This window comes from Leopardus geoffroyi, chromosome A1 (genome assembly GCF_018350155.1).
Source record: "Leopardus geoffroyi isolate Oge1 chromosome A1, O.geoffroyi_Oge1_pat1.0, whole genome shotgun sequence".
NCBI lineage: Eukaryota > Metazoa > Chordata > Mammalia > Carnivora > Felidae > Leopardus > Leopardus geoffroyi.
The window spans coordinates 117373976-117401641 of NC_059326.1; the positions used below are offsets into that span (position 1 = coordinate 117373976).

General features: G+C 51.5%; 3 protein-coding genes and 1 long non-coding RNA gene across 15 annotated transcripts in view; 2 read left to right on the top strand and 2 right to left on the bottom strand.

Annotated features, from left to right (window-relative positions):
• The first annotated feature begins 72 nt into the window (after positions 1-72).
• On the top strand, positions 73-12195 carry RELL2 (RELT like 2). Of its 3 annotated transcripts, none has more exons than XM_045491798.1 (8): positions 73-550; positions 733-1212; positions 1606-1671; positions 1796-1862; positions 2300-2485; positions 2756-3131; positions 3259-3292; positions 12177-12195. In XM_045491798.1, exons 2-7 carry the CDS (start codon positions 1029-1031, stop codon positions 3289-3291), a joined length of 912 nt encoding a protein of 303 aa, XP_045347754.1. In that variant the 5' UTR covers positions 73-550; positions 733-1028; the 3' UTR covers position 3292; positions 12177-12195. The 3 variants fall into 3 exon arrangements, with proteins under 3 accessions (XP_045347754.1, XP_045347740.1, XP_045347749.1); XM_045491784.1 differs by lacking the exon at positions 12177-12195 and adding an exon at positions 3528-3930 and having other exon boundaries at positions 157-550; XM_045491793.1 differs by lacking the exon at positions 12177-12195 and adding an exon at positions 3528-3930 and having other exon boundaries at positions 157-550; positions 966-1212.
• On the bottom strand, positions 1876-13786 carry FCHSD1 (FCH and double SH3 domains 1). Of its 5 annotated transcripts, none has more exons than XM_045491696.1 (20): positions 13676-13786; positions 13344-13441; positions 12676-12721; positions 12210-12277; positions 11730-11865; positions 11508-11644; positions 11349-11412; positions 10423-10551; positions 9840-9962; positions 9579-9674; positions 9044-9169; positions 8530-8634; positions 8180-8341; positions 7175-7303; positions 7006-7089; positions 6709-6826; positions 6371-6591; positions 5500-5587; positions 4571-4626; positions 1876-1983 (listed from the first exon to the last, which is right to left on the bottom strand). In XM_045491696.1, exons 1-20 carry the CDS (start codon positions 13694-13696, stop codon positions 1891-1893), a joined length of 2100 nt encoding a protein of 699 aa, XP_045347652.1. In that variant the 5' UTR covers positions 13697-13786; the 3' UTR covers positions 1876-1890. The 5 variants fall into 5 exon arrangements, with proteins under 5 accessions (XP_045347652.1, XP_045347643.1, XP_045347680.1 ...); XM_045491687.1 differs by having other exon boundaries at positions 11730-11886; XM_045491715.1 differs by lacking the exon at positions 1876-1983 and adding an exon at positions 2142-4442.
• Positions 13685-22055, top strand: LOC123605234. Its single transcript, XR_006715671.1, has 3 exons — positions 13685-13933; positions 14038-14255; positions 21492-22055. It is a non-coding gene; the product is annotated as an uncharacterized LOC123605234 (long non-coding RNA).
• The window catches only part of ARAP3 (ArfGAP with RhoGAP domain, ankyrin repeat and PH domain 3), a 25486-nt gene continuing 13649 nt past the window's right edge, over positions 15830-27666 (bottom strand). For 4 of the 6 annotated variants that reach the window (XM_045491620.1, XM_045491611.1, XM_045491606.1 and 1 more), the window contains 17 exons: positions 27102-27321; positions 26341-26404; positions 25928-26091; positions 23591-23803; positions 23203-23308; positions 22078-22225; positions 21707-21775; positions 20726-20800; positions 20513-20627; positions 18750-18878; positions 18531-18664; positions 18234-18316; positions 18102-18137; positions 17914-17977; positions 17678-17815; positions 17433-17471; positions 15830-16859 (listed from right to left, as the gene is read on the bottom strand). In XM_045491620.1, coding sequence (XP_045347576.1) covers positions 16377-16859; positions 17433-17471; positions 17678-17815; positions 17914-17977; positions 18102-18137; positions 18234-18316; positions 18531-18664; positions 18750-18878; positions 20513-20627; positions 20726-20800; positions 21707-21775; positions 22078-22225; positions 23203-23308; positions 23591-23803; positions 25928-26091; positions 26341-26404; positions 27102-27321 — 2280 coding nt within the window. In that variant the 3' untranslated portion in view covers positions 15830-16376. The remainder of the gene's footprint in view (positions 16860-17432; positions 17472-17677; positions 17816-17913; positions 17978-18101; positions 18138-18233; positions 18317-18530; positions 18665-18749; positions 18879-20512; positions 20628-20725; positions 20801-21706; positions 21776-22077; positions 22226-23202; positions 23309-23590; positions 23804-25927; positions 26092-26340; positions 26405-27101; positions 27322-27666) is intronic. The other 2 variants (XM_045491626.1, XM_045491637.1) reach the window with 2 other exon arrangements.

Genomic DNA, 27666 nt, shown 5'->3' on the forward strand with positions numbered 1-27666 from the left:
GGCTGAGGCATCTGAGGGCCGGAGCCGCGCCCGGCGTGCGGGATAGACCCGTGAAGAGCACTCTCGTCTGACTGCCTGTGCTCCCCGCCCGGACCCAGGCTCGGCGCCGCACACTCCCCCCGCGGAGGGGGGACGGCGCAGTCACGCGCGCACCACACTTGCGCTCACAAGCGCGCAAGGCTCTAGCTCTCCGCCCCGCACACCTGCGCTCCGCCCCCTGGTCCTGGGCTGGCGACTGGCGAAGGCATTTGGGAACCTAGGGAGGCTGCGGCAGCGCCCCCACCCCCATCTCCTTCCCCTTCCCACAGTCGGAGTTGTCCGAAGCCTGCCGACGCTCCCAACCAGCCCGCATCCCTCTTCATCCTTCCCTCCCCCCGCCTGCCGCGGCACCGGTATCTGCAGCCGCAGCCCGGAGCCCGTGAGGCGGCGAAGGGGGGAGGGGGAGGAAGCAAGGGATGAGCGCCGGGAGGGCGTCGGGGGCCCTGAGCCGGACTAGGACGCCCCTGGAGCAGGAACCCGAGCTGGAGCCGGAGCCAGAACCAAACCACCGGTACCGAGTGGGCCAGGTGGCCTGGATGGGAGGAACCCAAAGGGGTGGCATTGTGCGGAATACCCGCAGGGGAGGGGGCTGCAGAGGCCTGGCTCAGGCCAGCGCGGAGGAGGTGCGGACGCTGACTCAGGCGCGATTCTTAAGCCGACCGCCTGAGAATTCCGTCCCATCTCGCTCTGCAGTGTCCTTGGGAGGGACGGAAGCGCAGGACAAGCTGGAAAGGGGAACGCTCTGGGCGTCGGGGAAGCAGGATCAGGGTCGCGGAAGAGGGCTTGCGCATCCGCCGTCTGGCACCCCGGCCCCGGACCAGCACCCCTGACACGGACAGCTCCTTGGTTGGGTAGGGGGGTGGGGCCGGACCTCCCAGGCTTGTCAGTTTCGGATCCTGAGGACCGAATTCCTATCCCTCCCCCAGTCCCTAGCTGCAGCCCCCTAACCCCAGGAGGCGCCCTGGCCCGCGCTCGCCCCCCAGGGCCTCATGTCGGAACCACAGCCTGACCTGGAACCGCCCCAACATGGGCTGTACATGCTCTTCCTGCTTGTGCTGGTCTTCTTCCTCATGGGCCTCGTAGGCTTCATGATCTGCCACGTGCTCAAGAAGAAGGGCTACCGCTGCCGCACGTCGAGGGGCTCGGAGCCTGACGATGCCCAGCTCCAGCCCCGTGAGTGAGGAGCCTAGAACCTGGCTCAGTCACCTTTCTCCCATACCCTTCACCCCACACCTCTTTCTGCCTTCCTGGCCAAGAGACCCAGGCCAAACCCTTACCATGCCTTCAGGGAGGCTTAATGATGCTTTCTTGAGTCTGCAAGTGGGATGACACCATCCTGAAAGCAAGGCTAGAAAAGGCAGGATGGGTGGGAAGGGCTCACTGTTGGTAGTCTTGGGCTCCCACCTACCTTTCCCATCTTTACTGCCCTGACCCCTGAAATGCTAACATGCAGCATGATGGCAAACAAAAGGATAGATCTTGAGCAATAAGCCACAGAAGCCACCAGGTAATGTCCACGCAAAGCTGACTCATTTCCTGCTTCCTTGCCAACCTCTCATGCTTCAGCTGAGGACGATGACATGAATGAGGACACAGTAGAGAGGATTGTTCGCTGCATCATCCAAAATGAAGGTGGGTGTAGTCTGGCCCTTTGCTCTCTCTGCCCCGCAACCCACCCCCCCACCCAGTCCCCACTCAATTTTCTCTTGCCCTGACCTCCACCTCCACTGACTCCCTCTTTTCCTTCTCCTCTCAGCCAATGCTGAGGCCTTGAAGGAGATGCTGGGGGACAGTGAAGGAGAAGGGACAGTGCAGCTGTCCAGGTGAGCTGGAAACAAGGGCCAGCATGACTTAGCTTGCCTTGGAGAGTACCCTCTCCTCCAGCACAATCCTTTCCCAGTGTCTTCGCATGTTTGGGGTGGGGGGAACGCAAAGGTGGCTAACCTATAGGAAGAAAGAAGTTTTGTAGGAATCTGAGTTCCTTCAAATTATACTTCCATCTGGATGTCATCAAGCCTAACTTTTATCCCTTGTGCCACTCTTTTGGGTTTAACATTGCCCGCTTTCAGCAAACAACCCTGGGAGGGAGAACACATGATCACTAACGTCTTAATATTGCGTTTATTAGATAAATACCATAGTGTTGGGGCCTGGGGAAGGTGAGGCATCTGATGTTTTAAGAAGCGAAAAGGACAGGAGCAAATGGAACAGGAAAGGAAATGATAATGTCACTCCTGCTCCCCTCTTCCCTATTGTCCAGCGTGGATGCTACCTCCAGCCTGCAGGATGGAACACCCTCCCATCATCACACAGTGCATCTGGGGTCTGCTGCCCCTTGCATCCACTGTAGCCGCAACAAGAGGCCCCCACTTGTCCGTCAGGGACGCTCCAAGGAAGGAAAGAGCCGCCCCCGGCCTGGGGAGACCACTGTGTTCTCTGTGGGCAGGTGGGGATAGAAAGCCCCAGGGAAAGGGAGTTTGAGGTGGGAGCCCCAATGATCAGGGACCTCATTCCAAAGGTGGTCCCCAGCTCTGTTCTCCTAGACTGTGAACTACAGCAGGAGTCAGGCTACACAGTATGCCCCACCATCTGGGGGAGGTCTCCCCTGCCCTAGGCCAGAAGGAAGTGGCCATGAAACCCAGATGTCCCTGGCTAAAGGGAAGCTGAGCAGCCTCTGAGTTATGGTCCTAAGCCCCAGTGTTCTCTCCCTTCCCAGGTTCCGGGTGACACACATAGAGAAGCGCTATGGACTACATGAGCATCGTGATGGCTCTCCCACAGACAGGAGCTGGGGGTCTGGTGGAGGGCAGGACATAGGGGGTAGTCAGGGGTCTGGGGGAGGGCATCCCAGGGCAGGGACACCTGCCATTGAGAGCCTGCCCCCTGAGAGGCCACAGCCCCTGGCCCTCGCCAGTCCCTTGGTGCAGAATGGAGGACTCAGGGACAGTAGCTTAGTCCCTTGTACACTTGAGGGCAACCCTAGAGCCTCTGCAGAGTCAGTGCTAGGGGCTGGAGGGAAGGGCCCAAGCCCAGGACTGGCCAGTCGAGAGGCAATTGGACAGCCAAGCAAACTGGACACCACAGATCACCAGGTATGAAGACATGGGCAGGGCTATGGTGGGCTCAGCTCTTATTGCCTCCTACCCTGGATTGAAGGGGAGGTGGCCCTGATATGACCCACATCCTGTTCTCCCATTGTTGACCACTTCTCTCTCACAGGTGTCTGCACCACGAGGAGCAGGGGGTGTGTGAGGTGAGTCTGCCTGGGCCCCAAGTCAGATAATCTCATCCTCCCACTCTCTACTTAAACTACCTAAGCCCATTGGCTCTCTGCACTCCCAGGGTTGGCCTTTGCTACACATTCTTTGGTTTAGTGGTGGGGAGTGGGCATGTACCCCAGGAGGTAGGGAAGGTCCTGTAGCCCCTGGGTAAAAGCTGAGACACAGCTTGAATAGGAAGCAACACTGTTACCCTTCCTCTCCTCCAAGCCTCCTTCTTCAATGTACTGATGGACTACCGGCTGGCAGGGCCGGGGGTGGGTGGGCATGAAGGCCCTCCTTTCCACTGGACAGCACTGCCCTCAGCTGAGGAACCAGCTCTACTTCCACCTGGAGTTGCATGGTCTCAGTCTGGGGGACCTCGGGAGAAGTCTCCCCACCCCCATCCCTCAGTCTCTTTCACTTCCCCTGCCTGCCAACAGGCCGCCTGACCCCTTCCCCATCACCTCGCTCCATTTGCTAGAGCGTGGCAGCTGGGAGCAGGCCCCTGCCCTTGGTGGGCCCCTAAAGCAATAGCACCATAGGCCCCCTGCCCTCTTGGCACAAGAGGCCCAGGCCCTGGCTTGGGCTTAGTGCCCTTTATTCACTGTCAATAAATCCGCTCAGACCATTACAGCTGTTTTGCATACTGGCTCCAGCTCCTTTTGACAGGCTTGCCCCTGTTCCAGCCCCCAAACCCAGTGGCCATGGCATCCGGAGTGGGGTGGGTCACAGAGCCAGGGTGGAGACACAGATGGGCTGGAGCCACTCAAGATTTTGGAGAACTGGTTCCAGCCCCAGAGATTTCTAGATATTTAACCCACTTAGAGATGGGGTGGTGGCAGAAGAAAAAAGGGGAGTTCCAGCCCTAGAAATAACAGGAGGACAATCGGGGGGGGGGGGGGAGTGAGTTCCAACCCCAGAAAGGGGGAGAAGAAAAGTTTCTATTCCTGGAGGTGAGAGTAGAGATGGGGGAGACTCCAGCTTTTGGCTTGGTCACTTCAGATCATTGAGGGGGTGGTCTCTGACATCATGGAAATAGGGACAGCAGCATCACTGGGGGACAGCAGTCCCCTGGCTTCAGGTGAGAGGATCTGGGTGGCCAGGATCCGGGGCTTTAGCTGGTGGGGGAGGTGGTGGACGCATCTGTAGGGAACACACAATCAGTGCTCCAGAAGCGTCCGTTGGGGATATCCCTGTCCATTTCCTCAAACCCCTAGACAAAACAGGACAAGTTGGAATGACACAATCTCCTCCAGGGGAGGGGCCCTTACCGGCCTGAGTCGAGGTGCCATCATGTCCAGGGGTCCAGGACATTCCAGGTCTTGGTCTGCAAACAAGAACCACAAGTCAGTCTTCAGGCTTTATTTTGTTCACTGCTGCATCTCCAGCATTTATGACAGTGGTACTCTCTAAGTATTTGTTGCATTAATGAATAGTCACTAATCTGAGCCATAAAATGCATCATTACATCCATCCTCAACATTTATTTGGCACCTGCTGTATAATCAGCCCTGTGCAAGGTACCAGAGAGGGGAAGATGGAATTCACAGCACTCCCACTCCCAATGGCCATGCCAGGAACCTAAGAGTGAAAAACCAACAAACAAAATGAATAAGTGCTAAATCATTCCAAGTGAACTACAGGTATAGGAGGTACAGAATATGCTCACAGGGATCTCTGGAATCAAGGAGGGAAGCTCCATGAAGAAAATAGAAGTGCCAGAAGGTTTTAGAAAAGGTAGACATTCCAAGAAAGAAAATGATGATACACACTAAGACGTTTGTAGGATTCAAGAACATTAGAGGCAGAGAATGCATACTGGGAAAACACTGGGAGAAGCTGGCTAATTTGTCAAATAATAATCATAAGAAAACAGCTACTAAGTGCATGAGTGTTATGTGCCAGGCACAATGCTAGGCCCATCTTTCTATCTCTCACAAGAACTCAGTGAAGTAGGGACCTTTCTCCTCACTCTGTAAAGGCCCAGGCAGGTTACACATCACTCCTGAAACCACACATTGGCAAGTCACAGGCAAAGTCTGAACAATGCACCTGCCTCCAAAGCCCAAGTTCTCCTCCCCATCATGCTTCTGTGAGCCTGAGGGAGGAGGTTCCTGAGGGCAGGCAGAGGAGACAAGTATAACCTTGCTCCTTCTTCCTGCCTCTTCCACTCCCAGGGCCTCCAATGCCCTCTACTCACCCACAGGCAGCACAGGTGCAGGGGCTCCATCCAAGGCACAGGTGGGCACAGGAGGTGAGAAGCTGGGAGGAGAAGGGGATGGCAGCATCTGGGAAGAAGGGACACACAGAGTTATTCCTGGCATATGGGAAAGTTTCATTAACTTTTTCTCTCACCTTGTCTTCAATGCCTGTCCCATCACTTCTCAATTTGGAGAGCCACCAAATGCTTATATCCAGGTGGGGGCTTAGCTGATAATACACTTCAATAACCAATATGTACTGACACTTAACTATATCCCAGACACTCTGCTGACACTTCATATACACTAATTAATTCATTCCTCACCACCATCCCATGAAGTAGGGATTTTTATGTTTTCTATGTTAGAGGTGAGACTCAGATTAAGCTATCTATCCAAAAGCATGGAGCCAGTTAGTGGTCAAGTCCCGACTAGAACTGGTCTCCTGACTACCACGCCAAGGCTTTTCCTTGTAACAACAGGTACCATATATTAAAGAACCTCCTGTGGGTCACTGTGCTAGGGGCTTTACCTCCATTATCTCTAATCATGACAGGTGGGCTGCTGACACAGGTATTATTACCCTGTTTTATATGTGAAGACAAAAGCACAGAGGTTATATCACTGCCCAAGGTAATGCAGTAGGAATGAACTCAGATGTACCTAGCACTGAAGTAAGACTATCAAACTCTAATGAAGACAGTTTAGGCTTCCTTCTTGTCTGCCCAGCCAAACTCCTTTGGGAGACCCAAGCCACAATAGGAGGTAAACCCGGAGAAGGGAGGGGGCATTAAGATGAATATGGGGCCTCACTGGAGTGGGAGGGTCAACCCAGAGGTGTCTGGGAATCCAGGGAGAAGAAAGCCTCACCTGTTCAGGGTCTGAGAGTTCATGGGGCCCTGGGGGGCCAAGAAGCTCCTCCACTAGCAGGGAGGGGAAGACCCCAACATGGCCCCCAAATTCTCCCCTCCAGAAGCCGTCATCCACTCCATCCTGGGCCCTGGGCAGCAGGCGGATAAGTGCCCCCTCGGGGAAGCTCAGCTCCTCTGCACTCTGTCCCGTGTAGCTGTATAGGGCACGGGCCAGGAAAGCTGCAGAAGCCCAGGAGAGATGCTGAGGGGAGTTGATGGGACGGTAGTGCCCCCAGGACTATGATATCCCAGGGCCACAAACACTCGCTCCCCAGACCCAGAATTTCCCATTCTCACCTGTGGGCTCTGCCCCTGAGGGGTTGTCGCTGTCATGGCCACTCTCAGGGAAGGAGAGGTCCGGGAAGTTGAGATACCGCTCAGGGACAAAGCCTACCTCGCCGTGCTGGTTTCGAGCCTGTTCACCCAGCAATGTGAACAGATAGCAGACTTGCCTCAGCAGCCCATAGCCCTAGCCCTCCTCCTTAGGCTTCTAGCTTTGTCTGGCTGGATCCTTGCAAGCCATAGAGAAGACCTTCCCACTGCACCCTCCCCACCTGCCCACCACCAGGATCAGGATCTAAGGTCCATACCCACCTTGACCCATTCATCAGCATCTCCCTCTTCTATGACCTCCAGCCACTCGCCCTCTGTGATGGTCAGCTCATCCTCACGCCCTGCCTGTGCCCCACAAGGAAGGATTCAGGACTTGGCTGTCTCCCATCCCCACCTGTCGGAGGTCACCACCCCCATGCCCACCTGATACCTGATAACCAAACACCACATGTGCAGGGCAGGGAAGGGGCCTAGTGGCCAAGGCTGTGGGGGCAGGCTCCTCAAAGAGCTCCCCTGTCTCCTCACATTCCTCAAAGTCCGAGAGCTCAGCATCCTCAGCCTGGAGGGGGCAGACAACAGACATCATAGGGGGGCCCCACACTCTCAAGCACCCATTTCATCTCCCACTCCTCCACTCTATTCTTAAAAAACACTGGCAGATCATTCCCCAAGGTGGCACCCCCCCCCCCATCTGTTCACCATGTATCAAAAGCAAAATCAACACAAGCAGGGTAACACAACCACCACAGAATTAGTCCTGAGTGCTTACTCCGTGCCAGGTACAACACCAAACATCTTATGTATATCACCTCATTTTATCTCCATAACGACCCAGTGATATTTTGCATAACTGAAAACCTCGTTTTACTTGGGAGGAAACTGAGGCTCAGAAAGGTTAGGTCACTTTCTAAGGTCACACAGCTAATAAGTAGAGTGGCTGGTATTCGAACCACTTGTAATCTGTACTTAGAGCTTAGTTCATAACCACCATCCTATACAAGTAAAACCTTAGATTGTGATTAACTTGTTCTGTGAGTGTTCTGCACGAAGAGCAAATATTTCTAATATGTTTTAACTTGATAAATGAGCGATGTCTTGCGATATGAGTATTATGTGATGCTGAATGTCACATGATCACAACTGAGCCAATGGTTCTTGAAATTCACTTTGATATACAAGTGTTTTGGATTACAAGCACGTTTCCGGAACGAATTATGCTCGCAAACCAAGGTTTTACTGTACTCATGACAAAAGTTCACTGACACTCTATGCTACAAACTATGCAAAAAATTATACTTATTTCATTCATGCCTCACGACAACCTCTTTGACTTAGGTACTGTCATGATCCCCATTTTACAGGGTCTTCCCTCCACTGGGGAGTTCTACCCTTTACCTTCCTGGGTGTGTATGAGTACGGAGTGAAGGGTGCTCACCGTAGGAGACAGGTCCCTCTGGGACAGTCGGGCCTCACTGAGCCGTCGCTCCTGCTCCACCTCATCCTGGGCCTGGGTCATGGCTGGTTTCAGCCAGCGCTGCACATCTAGGCCAGCTCCTTGTAGCAGGGCCAGCCGAGCAGCCCCCTTCACCTGGCTCACCTGGCATTAGGAAGAGAGATCAATCAAGGCTATGGCTGGGGCTGCCTTTGGGAGGTGGGTGGAGCCTCCCCAAGTTTGTCCACCTTCTACCTCCTGCCACCCACTCCCCACCATCCAGAGAGAGTGGAGGAGAGTGTTGTGTAAGGGGATGGGATCTCAGTGGCCCTAGCCACAGGGCTACATCTCACCTGTGCCCGCCGAATGCTCTCCCTCACTTCCTGCAGCCGCTGTTCTATGCCTGGAGCCTCCCGCTCTGGAGCCTGCTGTCGCCTCTGCTCCAGCCGCTGCAGCACCTGGTTGGGAAGGCAGAGGACAGGGGTGGGTAGAAATACTACGGGAGACAACTTACTATGGACATGGCACTTTGCTACTTGCTTCACATGTATTATGTCATTTAATTTTCCCTATGAGGTGGCTATTATTATTAACCCCACTCTAATAATAAGGAAACTGAGGTCCAGAGAGGTTGGTTAAGTCACTCCCTCACTCTGGGTTACATAACTAGGAAACAAGAGAGCAGGATTTGAACCCAGGTGGGTCTAACTCCAAAACCAGTGCTCTTAACTACTGTGCCACACTGTTGGCTTAATATACCTTTCCCTCCCCTCCTGCCTGCAGCCCTATGACATTCCCATTGATTCCAGGGTTCCCATCTCTCAGCTCTTCCTGCCCACCCATGATACCTGCACCCCCCCCCCTCACCCGATGCCCATGGTTCTGGATCTTGTAGTCTCGGGCGGCTCGGCTCGTCCAGCGTTGAACCTCTTTCTCCAGGCTACTGTCCCCAGCCATGCCTCCTGCGTCCCCCTCCAGCTCCAAGGCACACACCTGCATGAACAATGAACAGGTGCTGTGAGGAGGACCTGATATTGCTCCTTCACTACAGTCTCCTCCTTTTTTCTTCTTTCTGTCCTGACCTCCAGGGACAAAGAGGTGAGGGCACACACCTATGTATATAGACACAGGTGTGCCTTCCTGTGGACACAGAGACACAGAGAGTCCCCAAAATGGGATCTGAGTTGAGGGATAGAGATAGAACGATGAGGATAGTGCAGTCAAGGACCGGAAAGGTGGAATAAAATATGTTTATTTGTGTCCTGGTGGGAAGGGGGTGAACTAGAGTTCTGAAGCCACATAACAGTCACCAAGTCATTATCAGGACAAGGATGATGAGGGAGGAGGCCTAAACCACAGTCCCCTTTACATGTGGTTTGGTTCCAATGAACAGTGGTCTCACCTGATCAGTCCCTGCAGGCTGAAACTCCTGAGGTGGTGTGGGGGAAAATACTCCAGGCTCCTGAAGAAAAAGCTTCAAATCTTGCTCCCAGCTTACCTGGGGGGTTGTAAAAGGTCAAAGTAGGCACTCACTGGTTACCTCTCTAAGCCTGTCCCCAGCCCCTCTTGGAGGAAAGAAGGCAGATAATGCAGTGGGTGGTCTGTACTGAAAGAGCAGGGTAAAGAGGATCTCTGGGGAGGTCTTACAGGGCACAGCCCTCACCTGGGAGGTTGCCTGTGCTCCATGGTGGGCATGCTCCAGGGCCATCTCTGCAGCTTCCAGCTCAGTGCGGCTTAGCAAGGTCAGGGGGTCCCTCAAGTGTTCCAAGAGCTCGCTGACCAGGGCCTAGAGAGAACCCTGAGATAATGACACTACCCTTCCCCCAGCATCTACTGCAAAGTAGGCTCTCTGCCCAGGTTTAGATTGGTATGGGCATGAGGAATTGGAAAGAGGGAAGGAATGAGACATTATTACTGCTTCTAAGAATAGGCCCTCACGTATGCATAGACCTTAACAGTTTAAAAAGCATTTTCACATCTATTCTCTCCTCTGAGCCCCATTAGTCTACAAAGTAGGCAGAGCAGAAGTTATCCCTGATGAGGGGTTCAGAGGGGTTAAGTGTTCTGCACAATGTCATGCAGTCAGCTAGAACTAGAACCAGAACCAGAGGATCTATCTTCTACCCACTCAAAGCAGGCTAGGTCCCTAGCACCACCTAGTCTGGTGGTGGTGGGAAGAAAGGACAGGCCCTCCCACACACTGCCACCCTCTGCTGAGAGGCAGGGGTATCTGGGCTGGGACTGGCCTTGAGCAGGGCTGGCAATTCCTCCTGGTAGTAGTGGTCAAGGTGGGCATTGGTGGCCACCAGGTTAAGCAGGTACTCGTTGCGGGCTGCTCTCAGCTGCTGGGAGTACTGGGCTGATTGGGCAGACAACTGGGAAGAGAAAATACATGTCAACAGGGACCGCTAGACCCTTGGGGTCCTTCCAAGGCCAATCCATATCCAGAATGGATTCTCACATTATTGAGTGATTACTATACACCTGGTGCTACACTAAAACTTTTGTACACTCCCAACTCATGCTCAAGATGCACTGGTGGTGTCTGGGTTCATTTAAAATAAAATCCCAACTGCTCCTTACTGTGGTTTACCAGGTTTCACGTGAGCTGGTCCTGCGACCTCTCTGACCTGTTTGCACAGTACTTGTCCCCTTGCTCACAGTACTCCAGCCACACTAGTCTTCTTTTGGTTCCTCAAGCCCACAAAGCTATTGCCATCTCAAAGCCCCTGAACTCACCATTTCCTCTCCCTGGAATGTTCCACCCCTAGATCTTTGCAAGGCTGGCTCCTTCTTGACAGGCCATGTATTCAGAGAAGCTTTCTCTCTAAATTACCCTTTACCCTTTATCATAGCACCTTGTTTTGTTTTCACTTAGTCTGATTATTTGTTTATTTACTATCTGTCTGGCATTCACCAGACTCTGAAGGCAGGAACTCCATAGAATCCTCAATAAATGCACAGTAAAGGAATAAAAAGAAATGCACTATTTCCGTGTTACAGATGAAGAAAATGAGATTCAGAGAGATCAGGTTAACCAAGGTCAAGGACTGAAGGTGTAGGGAAGCCTGGATTCGTCCCAGTCTCTCAGATTTATGCCCTTGGTTTCCAAACCACGAGACTACTCTGCCCACCTCCTTCCTGCCCTCCCTCATATCCACATCCCCCAAACCTTGGTGCTGAGTTTCTGGAGACTGGTTCGAGTGTGGAAGAGCCCATGGTCACTTCGGTTCAGTCTGTGCAGGCAAGGAAGAGGAGTCGAGTTTAGGCCTGGCTGTCGTGCCTTGGATCCCCTCCTCCTGCCAGGCTTCCCAACTCCACACGACCCCACCTAGCCTGGACATCAGCCGCCTTCTCCTGTGCCAAGGCCCACACACGTTCCCGCTGCCCATACAGCTTCCGACTTCGGCTCAGCTCCCGGACAGACTGCAGCACCTCAGCTTGTGCCCTCTGGAGGTTCTCTGCTCCCTAGGGGCATGGACACACAGAGTCCTGACCTGGATCACCCCAGCCCTGAGCCAGCCCTTCCTTCATCCCATCCACATAGACATACCTTCCTAAGCACCTGCTCCTTGGCACTCCGCCCTGTGCCCCCTGCCAGGTCACGGTATCGGTCAGATGCCTGGAGCCGGGCTTGGCCCCCAGCCACGGTGGCATCCAGCAGGCAGCGCCAGGCACCAAACACCATCCTGCTTCTCCCCATAGAAGGTCTGTGTTGAGGAGGAGAGCACTCCAAAGCTTCATGAGACCCCCCCCAACCCCAACACCATAAGAGACAGAGTGCTTTCCCATCCCCTTTGTCTGGGAGCCTATCAATCGATCAGCCCATTAGCTCAGCCACAAGGATCACTCATGCCCTCTGCCCGCACCCACAGTGTCCTTGCTGGGTCAGCTCCTCTCTGGCTGCTGTGTCAGCTCTACCTACAGCTCACGTGCCCTCCCCCCTCACTGACTCTTTATTCCCATAGATTCCTGAGACTGAGTTCCTCATCTCTTCTAGGTCTCCTGACCTCCCTACCTCCATGGGACCCACCTGCTGTCCATCTCCCCACTCCGGTGCCCTTCCCTCTTCAGGAATGGCCCAGCCAGTTTCTGAAGTGCCTGGTGGGAAAGTCATCATAGACCCAGTTACCTCTCAAAGATTCTCACCAACTGGGAAAATATGGGATCAGAGTATACTAACGCCATTCATCAGATGCATATTATGTGCTACTTACTTTGCTAAGTGCTTTACATGCATTAACCTATCCCATCCTTACAACAACCCCATGTGAAGGTACAATTATTATTTCCATTGTACAGAGAAAGATGTCAAGGCCAAGAAAGGCTAAGTACTTTGTCCAAGATCACACAGCCAACAAGTAGCACAAGAAAGATTTGACACCCCTCTGTTTAGGCCTTTGCTCTTGACCAGAACAGAAGAATGTGTGGAGAGACAATGCTGGTGGTTTAAAGGAGGCTAGAACAAAAGACAAAGTCCAGAGAAAGGAGTTCCATACCTGCCCATACTCCCGTTCAATGGCTGCCCTCTGCTTGCTGTAGGACCTGTGGAGATAAATGGAGCAGGGTGGTGTTACAGTTTAGTCCTGTTCTCCCACCCTCAATCCTCTCCTCAGCCTGGGCAGGAGGAAGAGGGGAGCCAGGCCTAGAGTGTGAGTATACCAGGAGCAAATGAGACTTAAGAGAGAGTCCTTGAGATCACCTCAGGCAGCTGCAACCCAGAACAACCTCAGCTCATTGTTCAGAGCCTCAGCAGGATCCTCCCCCCTCCCCCCCCCCCCCCCCGGAGAACCATCAGTGGGCTCAGACATGAGGACTGATGGGGGCCTGAATACATTGTCCTCCAGCCTTCCAACAGATCTGGAAGAGGGAGGTAAGATTCTGCTCTAAGCTTGATTGTGTGGTGGAGGGAGTGGTATGGGGTCAAGGGGTTTCAGGGAGGGTACGTGCGTGTTTCTGTGTGTTGGGGTGGGAAGAAGGATAAGTCCTATCTGGTATCTGGAGAGGGAGGCTGAAAGTCAGGGCCAGTAATGGGCAGGGTGGAGAACTCTTCACCCTCTGCCTCCCCTCCCCGGCCCAGATCCGACGGATGTAGGTTTGAGGAGAGGCGGGGCGCGCAACGGCGAAGGTGGGGGGGGGGGGGTACGTGGAGGGGATCAGAAGCTACCTGATGTCCTCCAGTAAATCTGCCTCCCTCTGCTGCCGGGTCTGAAGGATGCTCAGCTGCTCCAGGAAGCGAAGCTTCACCTCCTGAGCCGGCTTTACCTGTGAGGGTAAGAAGAGGATGAAGACCCCCAGCTCCTGAGACCTGGAAAAAACACTCCGCGCAGGGAGCGGTGAGGGGGCGGGACCGGGGAGGGGCTGGGCTGTTTCCTGGGTTACTTCTGGGTTAGGCCCTGAACCCTTACAACTCCTTGTCCCCCACTGCGGTTCCGGAGCCCCTTAACTCCCACCATTCCGCCAGCCCACCAGGAGTCCCCATTCCCAGGCCAAGCTCACTTTTCGGGGCGGCGGCTGCATCTCCGATCCGGCCAAGGCGAGCGACTCGACTCCGGAACTCGAGGAAGCCCCGCCCACGCCAAAGCCCCGCCCCGGACCTGGCTCAGCTCCGCCCCCGTCCCGCCCACGCCTCGTCCGACTTCGCGCAGGGCTGTGAAGCGCGAAGGTGCCGAGAAGAAACCGGATCAACTTCTGTTACTACTGCTAAAACTCCGGAAAGGGTCGGAGCCGCCGAGTGGACGCCGCGTCTGCTGCGCGGTAGGGAAACTCTAAGTTTCTGAGTCAAGACGCCTGGGTTCTGTTTCTAGTGGAGCCACTGACTCAGCTCTTAATTATTTCTAATCATTCATTTACATATGCAGATCTCCGGTGATGGCGCGAAGGGTGACGTGTGGCAAGGAGGAACTCAGTTTGTGACCAGGGAAACTGAGTCACTGGATGCCTGAGCAAAGATGATTTTGACAAGGGAAACAGGACTGTTCTCAGACCTTTGCCAAATTCCCAGAGAACTGGAAAAGCCCGCGTGAGTGGTGAGAAAATTGCCTGGAGCCAGGAAGAAACCAGTCCCAGAGGAAAACAGGTGTGTCTGGGGCCAATGGAAGCTAAATGGTACTTGTGAGTGGATATAAGCGGGGAGATGGGTGTGGGGCCTTGCGTCCCAGAAGGCCCCTCTCACCGTTAGGGCCTACTTTTCAGGTTCTGCACTGCAGTCCTGTGGCCCCAAATTCACATTTCCAACAGACCACTGACACCAGCACTTGTATATCTAATAGATACCTCAAACCTTTAAAACTGCTTCTTCTCCCTGACCCTTCCCAAGTTATCTTCCCCAGATAAAATACCAAAGGGCACCTCTTTCCATCCAGTTAGGAAAGTCTGAAACCCAGAGTCAGTCTGCCCTTTTCTCATACCACCACATTCCATCCGTTAGCAAGTTCTATAGGTTCTATTTCTAAAAGATCTCTTATTGATCACCTTCCTTCAATTCCCAAAACCACCAACCTAGTCCAAGCCCCATAATCAGTTTTCTGTCTAAAATCTGGTCTTTCACTCTCTCCCCACCCCCAACTCCCTCCATAACCCATTGTTCACAAAATAGCCAGTGATTTATCTTTTTTTAAAAAAGAAAATGAGATCCTATCACTCTCTTCCTTAAAACTTCTCAGTTGCTTTAGAATAAAATCCAAACACCCTAGCATGGCCTGCAAGGCTGTGCATTATTGGGCCCCTGCCAATCTTTCCCCTTTCGGGCCATACACTTCTCTGGCTCCCCACTCACTGTGCTTCAGCAACTCCAGCCTCCTTGCTGTTTCCCCAGCAGGCCAAGTCTTCCCATTGCAAAGCCTTCATGCCTGCTGCTTTCCCTCTCCTTCTGGAGTGCTCCTTCTTCCAGTACTCCACATGTCTGGCTTCTTTTTTATTTATTAAAAACATTTTTTTTAAGTTTTTTTATTTATTTTGAGAGAGAGAGAACAGGGGAGGGGCAGAGAAAGAGGGAGAGAAAATATCCCAAACAAACTCTGTGCAGTCAGAGCAGAGCCCTATGTGGGGCTTGAACTCACCAACTGTGAGATTGTGACCTGAGCCAAAATCAAGAGTTGGACACTTAACCAACTGAGCCACCCAGGCATCTCTTTATTTTTTAAGTTTTTTAATTATTTAAGCAATCTGTACACCCAACATGGGGCTCACACTCATGACCCTGAGATCAAGAGTTGCAGGCTTTTTTGACTGAGCCAGCCAGGTGCCACCAAATCAAGTCCCATTAGTTTTGTTTGTTTGTTTGTTTGTTTTGTTAAGTACACTCTATGCCCAGCATGGGTTTGAACTCACAACCCTGAGATTAATCTGAAGTACTCTACTGACTGAGCCAGTCAGGCACCCTATCTGGCTTCTTTAAGTTTCAGCTCATCACAGAGGCCTTCCCCATCCTCCCAGCCTAAGGGCCATCTCCACAAACACATCACTTTAGGTTTAATTTCTTCACATCACTGAATTAGTTTGTGTATTTAATGTTTTCTATTCTTCTACACTGGAAGCTCCATAAAAGCAGGACCCATCTGGTCACACTGAATACCTAACACCCAGTTAGGTGCTCAGTACATATTTGCTGAATGAATGAATGAATGAATGAATGAAGCAACAGTAGCCTTCGGTTCCAAGGTTTATTAACATTGACACATCTTTTTTGGCTCCTCTTTACCCCAACTCTCAACCCCAATCAATCTCCTGACTCTAGGTCTTCAGTGTAGTTCCCAAATGTAGGAGGTGGGGTAGGATAGACTTGGAAATCATTCAGCTCTCTGGCTTCCAAATCCTTTTTTTTATTTAATGCAGTAAAACCATTCTTTTCAAACCCAAAATGTATCACAGGACACCTACATATCAAATATATAAGGAGTTGTCCTTGATGAGGAAAAATATGTGGGGCTTACTGCTCTAAGAAACAGTTTGATGTTCACTGTTCTCCTTATTTCAGTGACATCATGGTACATATAATGAGTGGAGGTTCAGTGAGGGCCACATTCTGACCCTCTCTGGGCAGGAGAGTCCAGAGCCCTGAGTCCTGTGGTCTTTCCATAGCACCGCACTGGATTTTAGAGTCTTTCCATCCAGAGCAGAGGAGGCTCCCAGCAGTGTCTGCCATGGTGAGAACTTGGGTCTTCTGGTTACCTACCCCTTCAGACTTCTGGTCTTAGGGTCATGTGAGGGGCTGGCTGGAGGGTGAACTAGAAGAGGAAGGTTGGGTGGGGAAGCCAGGTGTCTGTGTCACAAGGCCATTGGGGCTCGGGGACTGAGGGCTGGAGGGCTGGGAGGGGCTGCCTAGGCCTATGGTGGTTTCTCCCTTCCTCAGGATGAGGCTGTTAAGCTCTTGGAGCAGCTGTTCCTCCAGGGACCCACGTGCCTGGGAGCTGCTCTTTGAAGGGGGGCCTGGAGGGAGCTCTGGTGGCCTTTCCTCTGGGCCTGGGGCACCTGCCTTGGGGAAAAAGGGTTGATCAAAGGACCTCTGGCTGGTGAGGGGTGTCTCAGGGTTGGCTGTCTGATCTCTCATGGTGGAGAAGGAGGTAGAGGTGTCCTTGGTCAGTTCAGGGAAGGCTCCCACTTCCTCATACACTGGCTCCTCATAGACAGGCTCCTCCATTTCCTCTTGCTCCTCCACAGACCCCTGGGTTGACTTCATTGGCTGGATGGGAATGAGGTGGCATGAAGCAGGCACGGAGTTAGAGTTACTACATTATTAATCACTAACATTTATTGAGCTCTTCTTCTGGGCCAGATGCTCCAAAATACTTTGCATGTATGGTACCAAAATAACTCTGTACAATGGGTTACACTGCAGGTGAGTGAACTGAGGCACAGAGGGATTAAGTAAGTTGCCCAAGATCACACAGTGAGTAAATGGAAGAACTAGGGCTTCAGCCCAGGTCTAACTCCAAAATGCATTCACTTAACCACTTTCCTTCTCTTTCTCAGATCTTATGACCACTTCCCTTTTCCTTGTCACATCCTACCGTCCTTTATTTTTCTGATTCCTTCTGGTCCCTCACTATACACTGTCCGTCTCCTTCTCTGTCTCTCTGTTTGCCTGTCTGTCTGTCTGTCTCTCTCTCATACACACACACACACACACACACACACACACACACACACACACTGATGGCCTGCATCAGAACAAATAGAGAGGGTACACCGGTTCAGGCAGCACAGAGGAACATACAGCTGATGGGCACACAGCTGAGACAGGCACAGTACTCACAAAGAACATGGACAGGGTCCTCCGGTTGTGAAGTCGCCGCTGGGCACAGGTGGGATGGGGGTGAGGAGAGGGAGAGACACAGAGACACAGTGAGGCCTGGCAACAGGAGGCAAGGGTGGGGAGTGGGGACACAAAGAAGGCAGAGGGGGGGCACTAGGATGACAGGCACACCACTCCCCTCCTGCAGTGTGGCAAGGACACAGGCAGGGATCAGGAGGGCACTGGAGCAGGCTGGGGGACCTCACCAAGGTCTGATTTGCAGAGAGGAGGGTGGCCCCACTGTCATCCCCTCTGATGGGCAGCAAAGGCATGGTGCCAAACTTCTGACGGGCGAGGTCAGAGGAGGAATGGCGTCGTAAGACCACTGGCTGCTGGTCATCGTGCTGGAGAGAGTTGAAGAATTGGCACAATGGGTATGGGTGGTACTGAAGGCTAGAGCTGGGACCTCCGACCTAGCCCTCAGCTTTCTCCTTCCCCTCACCTGGGCTTTGAGGATGCTGGTGGTCCAATCCCACATCTCATCCTCATCACTGCAGGACAGGTAGCTGGGGGTGATCAGAGGGAAATGAGCTGGAGAGGAGGGATTGTAGCTCTAGGGATGGAGGATAGGGAGGGGTTGGACAGGGTGCAGGGCTAGGCTAGAGAAGAGCCAGGCTGGGAGGTACTCACAGGTGCATCTTCTCCAGTATCAATGTGAAGCCCCACCTAGGAGGCAAAGGAGAACAGAGACGGGTGATTAGAAAGGCCAGAAAGGTGATGGCAGGAAGGCCCTAGAAATGTGGGCTGGGGAAGGACACTCACGGTGTTGGAGGCTTTAACTTCTTTCGGATGCCCAGGTAGACCTTGGAACCTTCCAAAGGCCACTCTCGTTCTGGTTTAGAGCTCTGAGAACAAGAGGGCAGTCAGTGAGGTCAAAAGGTGAGAGAAGGATCACAGTCATTTGGGTCAAGAAGTCATGGAAACACTGGGGTTATGCAATCACAGGGTCACAGAGGTCAAAGGACCAGGGCAGCAGTGAGATTGATAAGCACATGATTTGTGGAGTGAGAGGCTTGATGTAGTCACAGCTCCTCCCACAGGGCTGCCAGCCTCCCTCACCTTCTTTTCCTTGAGCAGCAGCAAGCAGCGACCACGCAGCAGAAAGAACCTCTCCTGGAAGCGGTTTCCCAGTAAGCGGGGTGGCTCCTCCCTACATCGCAACAGACCCACCCTTGGGCTCTCGCGGCGGATACCTGGGCACAAACGGGCAATGCTGGGTGGAAGGTCCTGGGAGAGAGGCCTGGGGATGGGGATGCTGGACTGAAGAGGGAGGTTCACCTGTGAAGAGGCAGCCGGCCTGGGCCAGGGAGACTTTTCTCAAGAGCAAGGAGGCTGAGCAGGGCTCTGGGAGCTGGCACCATTGAAGGGCCTGCTCTAGGACCCTTTCCTTGGGGTGCAGGGGCCGCTCTAAGGAAGGGGTAAAGTGGGAGTGAAAATCAACCAGAATATCCATCCACAGCCTGGAGCCCCCAACTCCTTTCCCACCAGTCACATTCATTTATCCAATCCGCCACCCAGCCACAGGTATTTATTTTAGCACCGACTCTGTGCTGGCCCTGGGGATACAGTGATGAGCACGAAACACAAAGCCCGCAGCACAGTGAGGGAGCAGACCTTAAGTCTGCCTTAAGTCAACCAAAGAATTGCAGACAATTAGTGCTTTGAAAGAAACAATAAGAAGCTGAGAGAGAGGAGGGCAGCCACTGGGACAGGGTAATGCCCAGGAAAGGCCATTCAAATTTTTAAATGTTTTTTAACATTTACTTATTTTTTTTCAGAGACACATAGAGACAGAGCATGAGTGGGGTAGGGGCAGAGAGGGAGACACAGAATCTGAAGCAGGTTCCAGGCTCCAAGCTGTCAGCACAGAGCCCGATGAGGGGCTCGAACTCATGAACCATGAGATCATGACTTGAGCTGACGTCAGACACTTAACTGGCAAGGCCTTTCAAAAAGGGGGCATTTGAGGATGAGACTGAAGCCAGAAGGGGTGGGAAGAACAAGCCATGCTAAGATCAGGGGAAGAAAATTGTAGGCATGACAAAATGCAGGAATAAAGGCCCTGAGTCAAGAAAGATGTGTTTGAAGAACAGCTAGCATGGCTGAAGCCCAGAGAATGAGTTATGTGAGATGAAGTCCAAGAAATAAGCAAGGTCCAGATGCTCAGGGATTGTGGGCCATAATAAGGAATTTGAATTTTAAGTCCAGTGGAAAGCCATCGGAAGGTAATGGCATGACGTGATTTACGCTTGCAATGCGTGTTGACTGCTGGAAAATGGATCATCGGGAGGCAAGAAGGGAACACTAGCCAGCTGTTCCCTTTCTGGGGCTTTACATTTTAGTGGTTAATGTTGGGAGAAGAAAGATAGCAGTGACTTCATCTTGGGTGGTGGTAATGGTGGAGATGGAGAGAAGTGACAGATTGTAATAGAATCAACAAGACTAGGTGGTTGGGTTAGGTGTGAAGTTGAAGGAAAGGGAAGACTCCCAGCCTTGATACCTGAGTTAGGGAAAACTGGGAAATAGCTGGGGCTTTTTGTTAGGTGAAGGGGTCTGGAAACTGAGTTGAGTCTTGCGCGTTTTAAATTAGAGATGCTTATGAGACGTACAAGTGGAGGTGTGCAGTAGACAGTTGAATATGTGAGTCTGGAGCTCAGAGGAAAGATCTGGGCCAGAAATAAAAATTTGGGTGTCAGCTTTTTAATGGCACTTAAAGCCACTGGAATGGATGAGGCATCCAAGGAAGAATGTAGATAGAGAAAGGAAAAGGGTCCAGGTTGAATACTGGGTTCCTCCAACATTTGGAATCTAGGCAAAGGAGGAAGAAAAGCCTTCTTTGATGCAGAAGGGAAACCTAGGGTTTGTGAGGTCCACAAAAGCCAAGAGAGAAGAGAGTATTGAGAAAGAGGGAGTGGTCAGCAGTGTAGAATGTCCCCTCACATGCACGAGGACAATGTCCACTATATTTGGTAAAAGAAGACACTGGTGACTTTGATCTCCCCCCATCACATGTGCATCCACACACACATGGTCATGCTCACCAAGTTCCCCGTGCTCACGAATTTCAAACGTCACCCATAAGTCCATCCCAGCATCTGTCCCCCGCATCTCCAATACCTGGTTAGTCAGCTCCTCAGCAGTCAGTGTCGGAGACACCTGGGGTCATGGCAAGAGCAGGGGACCCATGCTGGTCAGTTCACTGACCCTGCTTCCCCCAATCCTCCCATCTCCCCACCTGTCCCCTTAGGACTGACCTTCAGGGTAACACAGTTGTCTGGGAGCTGCTGTTCTATATAAACCTCCATGATGAGGTCTCCAGCCTGGGACAGCTGAGGGGACGCGTAAAGTATTCAGGAGGACACAAGAGAATCCAAAATATCAAGGTCAGAGGACTCCTTATGTTGCCTCATAAGCACTTCCCCCCACAAAAGTCTCCTCCTACCCCTCATCCCCATTGTGGCTCAGGCCCTTATAAGGGAGAACCCCAGGAGTGGCAGAACCACATCTTCAGGCTGCATGGGTATTTCCCAAGGCAGTACAACATATGGAAAGACAAGTTTAGAGTCAGACTCTCTGGGTTACATCTCTGGCACTCGCTACAGTATGACTTTGAATAAGTGACCCTCAAGGCCTTCTTTTTTATAACTATTTTTTTAATGTCTATTTATTTTGAGAGAGAGAGACAGAGCAGGGGAGGGGCAGAGAGAGAAAGAATCCCAAGCAGGCTCTGCGCCATCAATGCAGAGCTCAACGCGGGGCTGAAACTCACTAACAGCCAGCTCATGACCTGAGCTGAAACTGAGTCAGATGCTCAACCAACTGAGCCACCCAGGTGCCCCGCTCTGTTTCTTTATTTGAAAAAATAGGACTGTACACCTCATGGAGTTGTGTGATGTTAAAGTGAGATCATAGGGTTTAGAATATAAGTCCTCTGCTGTTTGTTATCCTATTTATTACTATTATTCTCAGCACTTGGTCTAACTTAGCTAATTCTTCCTTGGATCTTTTTTTTACACGCAGAACTGAAGTACTCGCCACCATTGTGTAATGAAGAATCCTCATGGTGGAATAAGTGGAGTAAATCCTAAACCAAACCCCTCTCCCCAAAGCACTCCCCTCCTTGGTTTCCCCCTTTCTCTGAAAGCTGACGGCCAATGTCCAGCAGCAGAAGGCCACCCTCCTGTCTTGATATCCCCTCCTGGCCCACTCAGGAGTCTAAGGTCAGGACAAGTTACCTGTACATCCTTCCAGGTGGTGATAAGACTGACTTCCAAGTCAATCTGAGCTACCTGGTCAGAGTCAATCTGTGGAAGAGTCAAAAAGAAGTGTGTATTGTGGAGGTGGGGGGGTGGTACTAGGAAATGAGGGAAGAAGGGAGAGATGTACAAGACCAGAGGGTCTATATGAGAGCATTAGAGGCCAGAAGAGCTAAGAACTAATGGGGCATGGGCATTTGGAGTGATGTTATGGGATAGAGGGGCCCAGGGCTCTGGAAGGTGATTCCCGATGCAGAGGGCTTTCAGAGGTGTGGGCTGGGGTCCTGTTGGGGAGAGCAAGATCTAGAATCCAGGAAGAGGGACTATAGTCAGGGGTTGAGAGAGCTTACATTAAAGACAGAGATGTAGCCATCGATGAGTTCCTGCAGCACCCGCACCTCATGTTCCCCCCGCCCATCTGTCTGGAACACACTAGGTGCAAACAGCAGGGCCAGGTTCCGCGTGCACATTTGGTTTATAGCAGCACACTTTTGCACCCTGCAGAAGGGCGTGACACGGGTCACAAGGGATGCAGCTTGTGCTCACCTGTTGGTCAATGCATCCATTCATTCAGCAAATACTTATTGAGTTCCTACAGTATGCCAGGCCCTGGGCTAAGCATTTGGGATACAGCTGTAAGACACAATACTGGCCTCAAGGAGCTCCCAGTCTGGGGGAGAGACAGATAAGGAATGGGTGATTATAAATATTGTAGGAGGCAGCACACTTTTATGTAAAGGGACAGACAGTAAATATTTTAGGCTTGTAGGCCATACGTTCCCTGTTGCAATTCCTCAGTTCTACTGTTGTAGTATGAGAAGAGTTATAGACCATATAAAAGTGAATGGGTGTGGCTTTACACTTCATGGACAAAACTTCATCTAGAAATACAGGCAACAGGTTGGATTCGGCCCATGGGCCATAGTTGGCCCATCCCTGTGATATAGAGTAATCAGTACAATACAGCCAGTGTTCACCTTAGCATCGTTTAAAGTCCTGTCTCCCCAAGAGACTGGTCAAGATAGATCTGCAACTTACTCTTCTTTGTGTCTCCTACATCTAACCCTTTGTCTGTCATAGAATAATAAAGCAAAATAATATTGATTGCTTACCGTTTTTGAATTCTTACTACATACATGCCAGGTGCTATAGTTAGGATTTTGGAAGGATTATTTCCTTCAACTCTCATGACCTAGGAGGTGGATACTATTCGTTACACCATCTTCCTTTTACAAACGAGGAAACTGAGGCTCAGAGAGTACAAATAACACCCAAGGTGACACACTAGAATGGTGGAAAACTAGAGTAAAGCTTAGGTCTGCCTGACCTCAAAGTCCACACTCTGAACCTTTGTGCTCTGACGCTTTCACTTAGCAATTGTTTACAGGATGAATGAATGAATGAATGAATGTGGGCGGCAGGTAGAGCTGATAAAGGGTCAGGGAGGAGCCTGCGGGGGTCCTGGCCATACTGACCGATAGAGATGCCCAATGAGGGTAGCCAGCGTGCGGCGGTTAACCTGTGGCAGGCAGCCAATCACTTCTTTGTACTTCTCCAGGCGCTGATTCTTCTGTGGTAACTCTGGGATGGAAAGGGGAAGGGGTGGAGATGATCTGGGAAGGGAGCGTGGAGGGATTTTTGAAGAAACAAACCTAGGGTGGATGTGCCTCTGCCCCCTTCCCACCTTGACCTAAGCTGAGTCCTTGAGTGATCCTGAGGGGTGGGGAGGAAGTACTGGGGAGGATGGCTGCCCAATCCCACAAAACAGCCTCAGGGATTCAAGGGGGTGTGTGTGTGGGGGGGGTGGAGTTCCTGGTTGTCCCTTGGCTATCTGTGAAGAGTTTTTAGGGACCTTGGGAGTACCAGCAGCCTCCCTCCAGCGGGGCAACAACCGTGCACAGGTCACAGGGTCATCGAGCTCTCGAAAGAAGCGTTTGAGCGTATCGGTGACATCCTCCACGAAGTGCTCCCCTGGCCGGAGCTTCACTGACCGGGCATCCCGCCGGAACTCAGCAAGGAGCCGAAGGCTACGGGCGCGGGCACCCCCTTTCCGGTATATGCCCTCCAGCTGGAGCCCTGAGAACAGCCAGCATCTCTGCTCACCACTGCCCAAAGACCCACCCACCCACCTGGTATCCAGTATCTGTGACCTACCCCTACCACCCCCGCTGACATGCTGTAGGGCTATTGGGGTAAATGGGCCAGAGAGGAAGAAGTCTGCCTCCATGGTCTTGACTCTCAAGACCCTGCTCAAGTACTCCTGCTCAGAAGGTCCTTCCCTAACCATGATATTACACAGAGTCCCCATCACTCACTATTTTGGTTTTGAAATAGCACTTTCAAATCATATTACAGTCAATCCTCACTATTCAGATTCAATATTGTGAATTTATCTACTTGCTAAAATTTATTTTAAACTCCCAAACCAGTACTTGTGGCACTTTCCCAGTCATTTGTGAACATGCGCAGAGCAGAGACGAATTTGAGTTGCCTATTGGACACATTCCCAGCTAAGCTCTCATATGGTAAACAAGTGTAGTCTTCATGGTATATATAGAACCACATTTTTTCATTCTTGTGCTTTTTTTCTTTGGGTAGTTTCACTATTTGAAATGGCCCCCAAGTGAAGTGCTAAAGTGCTGTCTAGTGTTCCTAAGTACAAGAAGGCTGTGATGTGCCTTATGGAGAAAATATGTGTGTCAGATAAGCTTTCCTTATGCATGAGTTACAGTGCTGCTGGCTGTGAATTCAAAGTTAACAGATCACAAATACATATTAAAGCAAGTATCTTTAAACAGAAACACACTTAAAGTTACATATTGATGGATCAGTTGATGAGAATGTGACCAGAGCTTCCCAGGAACCCAACCCTGTATTTCCACTGGGGCAACAATTTAGTATTCATTCATTCAATGTTTGCAATAACTTCATAGAACAAAACTACCATGAATAATGAGAACTGACTGTACTTTTCTTACTTATTACCCAGTTCTCCCACTAGTCTCTGAGCATCATAGAACTTTCTCTTTTCACCACTATATGTCCAGTGTCTGGCAAATGGGAGCAGCTCAGTAAACATCTGCTGAATGAAGAGCGGCAGTCCAGGAACTGTGGAGGAGTGGGTATGGGCACCCATGCTCTTTCTCCAGGGCTTTCACTGGACTGCTGACTTAATCCCTCCTTTGAACATGAGGAAGACTGAGAACAGGATGGGATCTAGTGAGCAGGCAAAGTCAGTGCATGAGGCTACTACCCAAGTGTGGAGAATGTCATTAGCCACTCACTATCCACTGTCAATGTTGTAAGCACAACTATTTGTAGTTAATGGATGTGCTTTCCCCCCTTTATTGCCTTCCTTAGTTTTCCATGAAGTTTCCTATCAAGAGTCTTGCCTTCTAGGGGCACCTGGGTGGCTCAGTCAGTTAAGTGTCCAACCTTGCCTCAGGTCACGATCTCATGGTTCCTGGGTTTGAGCCCAAATTGGGCTCTGTGCTGACAGCTCAGAGCCTGGAGCCTGCTTCAGATTCTGTCTCTCTCCATCTCTGCCCCTCCCCCACTCATGTTGTGTCTCTCTCGTCAAAAATAAATAAACGTTAAAAAAAATTAAAAAAAAAAAGAGTCCTGCCTTCTAAAGGGGGTTCATCAAGGAGCTAGATTCTACTTGGTGCCTCCTTGGGCTGGAGAATAAAGCAGAGGCCAAAAAGTCACAGAGAATTCTGGGAGCCACTCGCACAGCTGAGCCTTTATGCCTGGAAAAACTCCCACACAGAATAAATCTGCTCAGACCTTCAAGGATTTTGCTGCACAGCTTGGCTCTTGCCTTACAGCTGCCCCCTCTTTGTTCTTTATGGCTCTCCATCTCCAGTCACATTTCAGTGCTGCTCTGCTCCCCTTCCACGCCCACGGCCCACTAACAGCTACCTTGGAACACTTACTACCTGCCAGATGCTGTGCTACATGCTTTACATATGTTCTCTTACTATCACAACTATCCTAGAAAACGAGGACTGTTAGTAGCCCCATTCTACCAATGGGGGAACTGAGGCTCAGAAAGGTAAAGAAGCTTGCCAAGGATCATACAGCAGGTTGTTGTTAGGCTGCAGTCTCTGGAGGCAAAGCTTCTGTAGGCAGATCACAACTTCTGGCTGTTCCTATGTCCCCCATCCCCTACTGGCTCAGTATTGGCCAGTACCCACTCACCATGCTGGGTGACAAAACTGATGCAGGCATCCACGATGATGGGGATGTCACCCCGGCTCATCTGCTGCTCTTGCAGCCCTGTGCCGCCCCCGCCAGCGGCCCCCTCAATGGCCGCGGTCCATGCTGAGAAATCCAGCCGGCCCTCCCCCTGCAGATACAGGGTCCTGAGACCCAAGAGGCCTGAGTCAGAGCCAGCTCCTGAGGGTCCTTTAAACTAAGAGGCCCATGATCACAAGGCCCAGCCTTCCAAGAGCCACCAGCAGGGGGCAGCAAAATTCAACCCAGACAGAGCCGCTGAACTAGGCAATGGAATTTGAGAAAGTGGGTAGTGGTCCAGCAGACCAGGGTGGAGGGCGGAGCGGGGCGGGCTCTAGAAAGAGGGATCCAGGGTCAAGGATAAGGGCAACACTTACCTTCCTGTTTCCACCAGGACCAAATGCTCCTTCTTGTCTGGGGTGTCAGCTGCTGAAACCACACCTGGGAGGAGAACCATGAGACAGTATCATGACTGTCTTCATCACAGTGACTAATATTTACTAAGTATTTAAGGTATGTAGGTGCCAGAGTAGGAACCCTACAAACAATGCTGTATTAAATCCTGTAAGTTACATACTATTATCCCCAATTTACAGGTAAGACATTAATGCTCAGAGAGGTTAGGCTGCTTGTCTCATTACTTGTTATAAAATGGCAAAGCTGAGCTGGAACTCAGGTCTCTTGTCTCCAAAGCCCTCTGATATTATCCCATACTGTTCTCTTTGAGGAAGTGAGAATACCCAGTCCCCTCTCCCAGTCTCCAACCAGCAAATGACTCCAAATAAGAGTAACAGTAACATTTATAACATGTAACATTTATTAAACACCTATAAGATAGGTCCTACCAGGCTCTGTGATAAGTGTTTTACATGCATTGCCTTATTTGAAACTACAACTGTTTCATTGTGCCCACTGTAAAGAGGAGGAAACTAAGGCACAGAAAGGTTAAGCAACCTGTCCAAGATCACACAGCTAGAAAGTGACAGAGGTGGAGGTCTGTATCTGGGCAGTCTGACTCCAAAGCTTGTGCCTGAATACACTATGTTCTGCTGTTTCCCCTAGGGATCCCCAAATAGATGAAGGTACACTGTCCCTTAGTCCATGGCCACCTTTCATCCCTGTCCCCGCCCCTGCTCACTGATTTCCTGTAGCCGCCGCAGATGCACCATGTCCTCAGGGGCTGGAGAGCCAGGGCCCGGTGCTGGACACAGGAAGAGGTGGTCACCACGAAGAAGTCCAAACCCTGACAGCCAAAGGCCAGGGGCCAGGGCTGAATGGGTGGGAGAGCGTAGCCACAGGCGGCCCAGCCGCAGCAGCCCAGGGCCCAGCAGCTGGTGACAGCTCAGCGGGGAGAACCACTGTGAGTCAAGAGGAAGACATGGGGAACAAGGAGGATGGGGAAAGAGATAACAGGTGGAGAGAAATAAGAGTGAGAAGGATAGGGAAAGACACGAAGAGAGAGCAGAAGAAAGACCGGAATGAAAAGCGATAGGGAGAGAACAAAAGAAAGACACAAGAACACAGGAGATGGATGGAGAAAGACAGGAAAGAAATTCAGTTCAATTTAATATGCTCCAGCCAACACAGAGAAGATACTCTGTGTGGCAGCCTTATGCCCTTAAATGTAAGGGTAAGGGATGTAAGGGATGTAAGGGTAAGAAAGAATGGGCAGCCAAAATGCTCTAACTGAAGAGTCACGATGC

Excerpts from the sequence above, each read along its gene's own strand:
- RELL2 (XM_045491798.1), top strand. The coding sequence starts at position 1,029 with ATGTCGGAACCACAGCCTGACCTGGAACCGCCCCAACATGGGCTGTAC. Across the intron at positions 1,213-1,605 it reads CGATGCCCAGCTCCAGCCCC|CTGAGGACGATGACATGAAT; the intron begins GTGAGTGAGGAG and ends CTCATGCTTCAG. Across the intron at positions 3,132-3,258 it reads TGGACACCACAGATCACCAG|GTGTCTGCACCACGAGGAGC; the intron begins GTATGAAGACAT and ends TCTCTCTCACAG.
- FCHSD1 (XM_045491687.1), bottom strand. The coding sequence starts at position 13,696 with ATGCAGCCGCCGCCCCGAAAA. Across the intron at positions 11,413-11,507 it reads GCGGCTGATGTCCAGGCTAG|ACTGAACCGAAGTGACCATG; the intron begins GTGGGGTCGTGT and ends TTGCCTGCACAG. Across the intron at positions 8,342-8,529 it reads AGAGCATTCGGCGGGCACAG|GTGAGCCAGGTGAAGGGGGC; the intron begins GTGAGATGTAGC and ends TCCTAATGCCAG.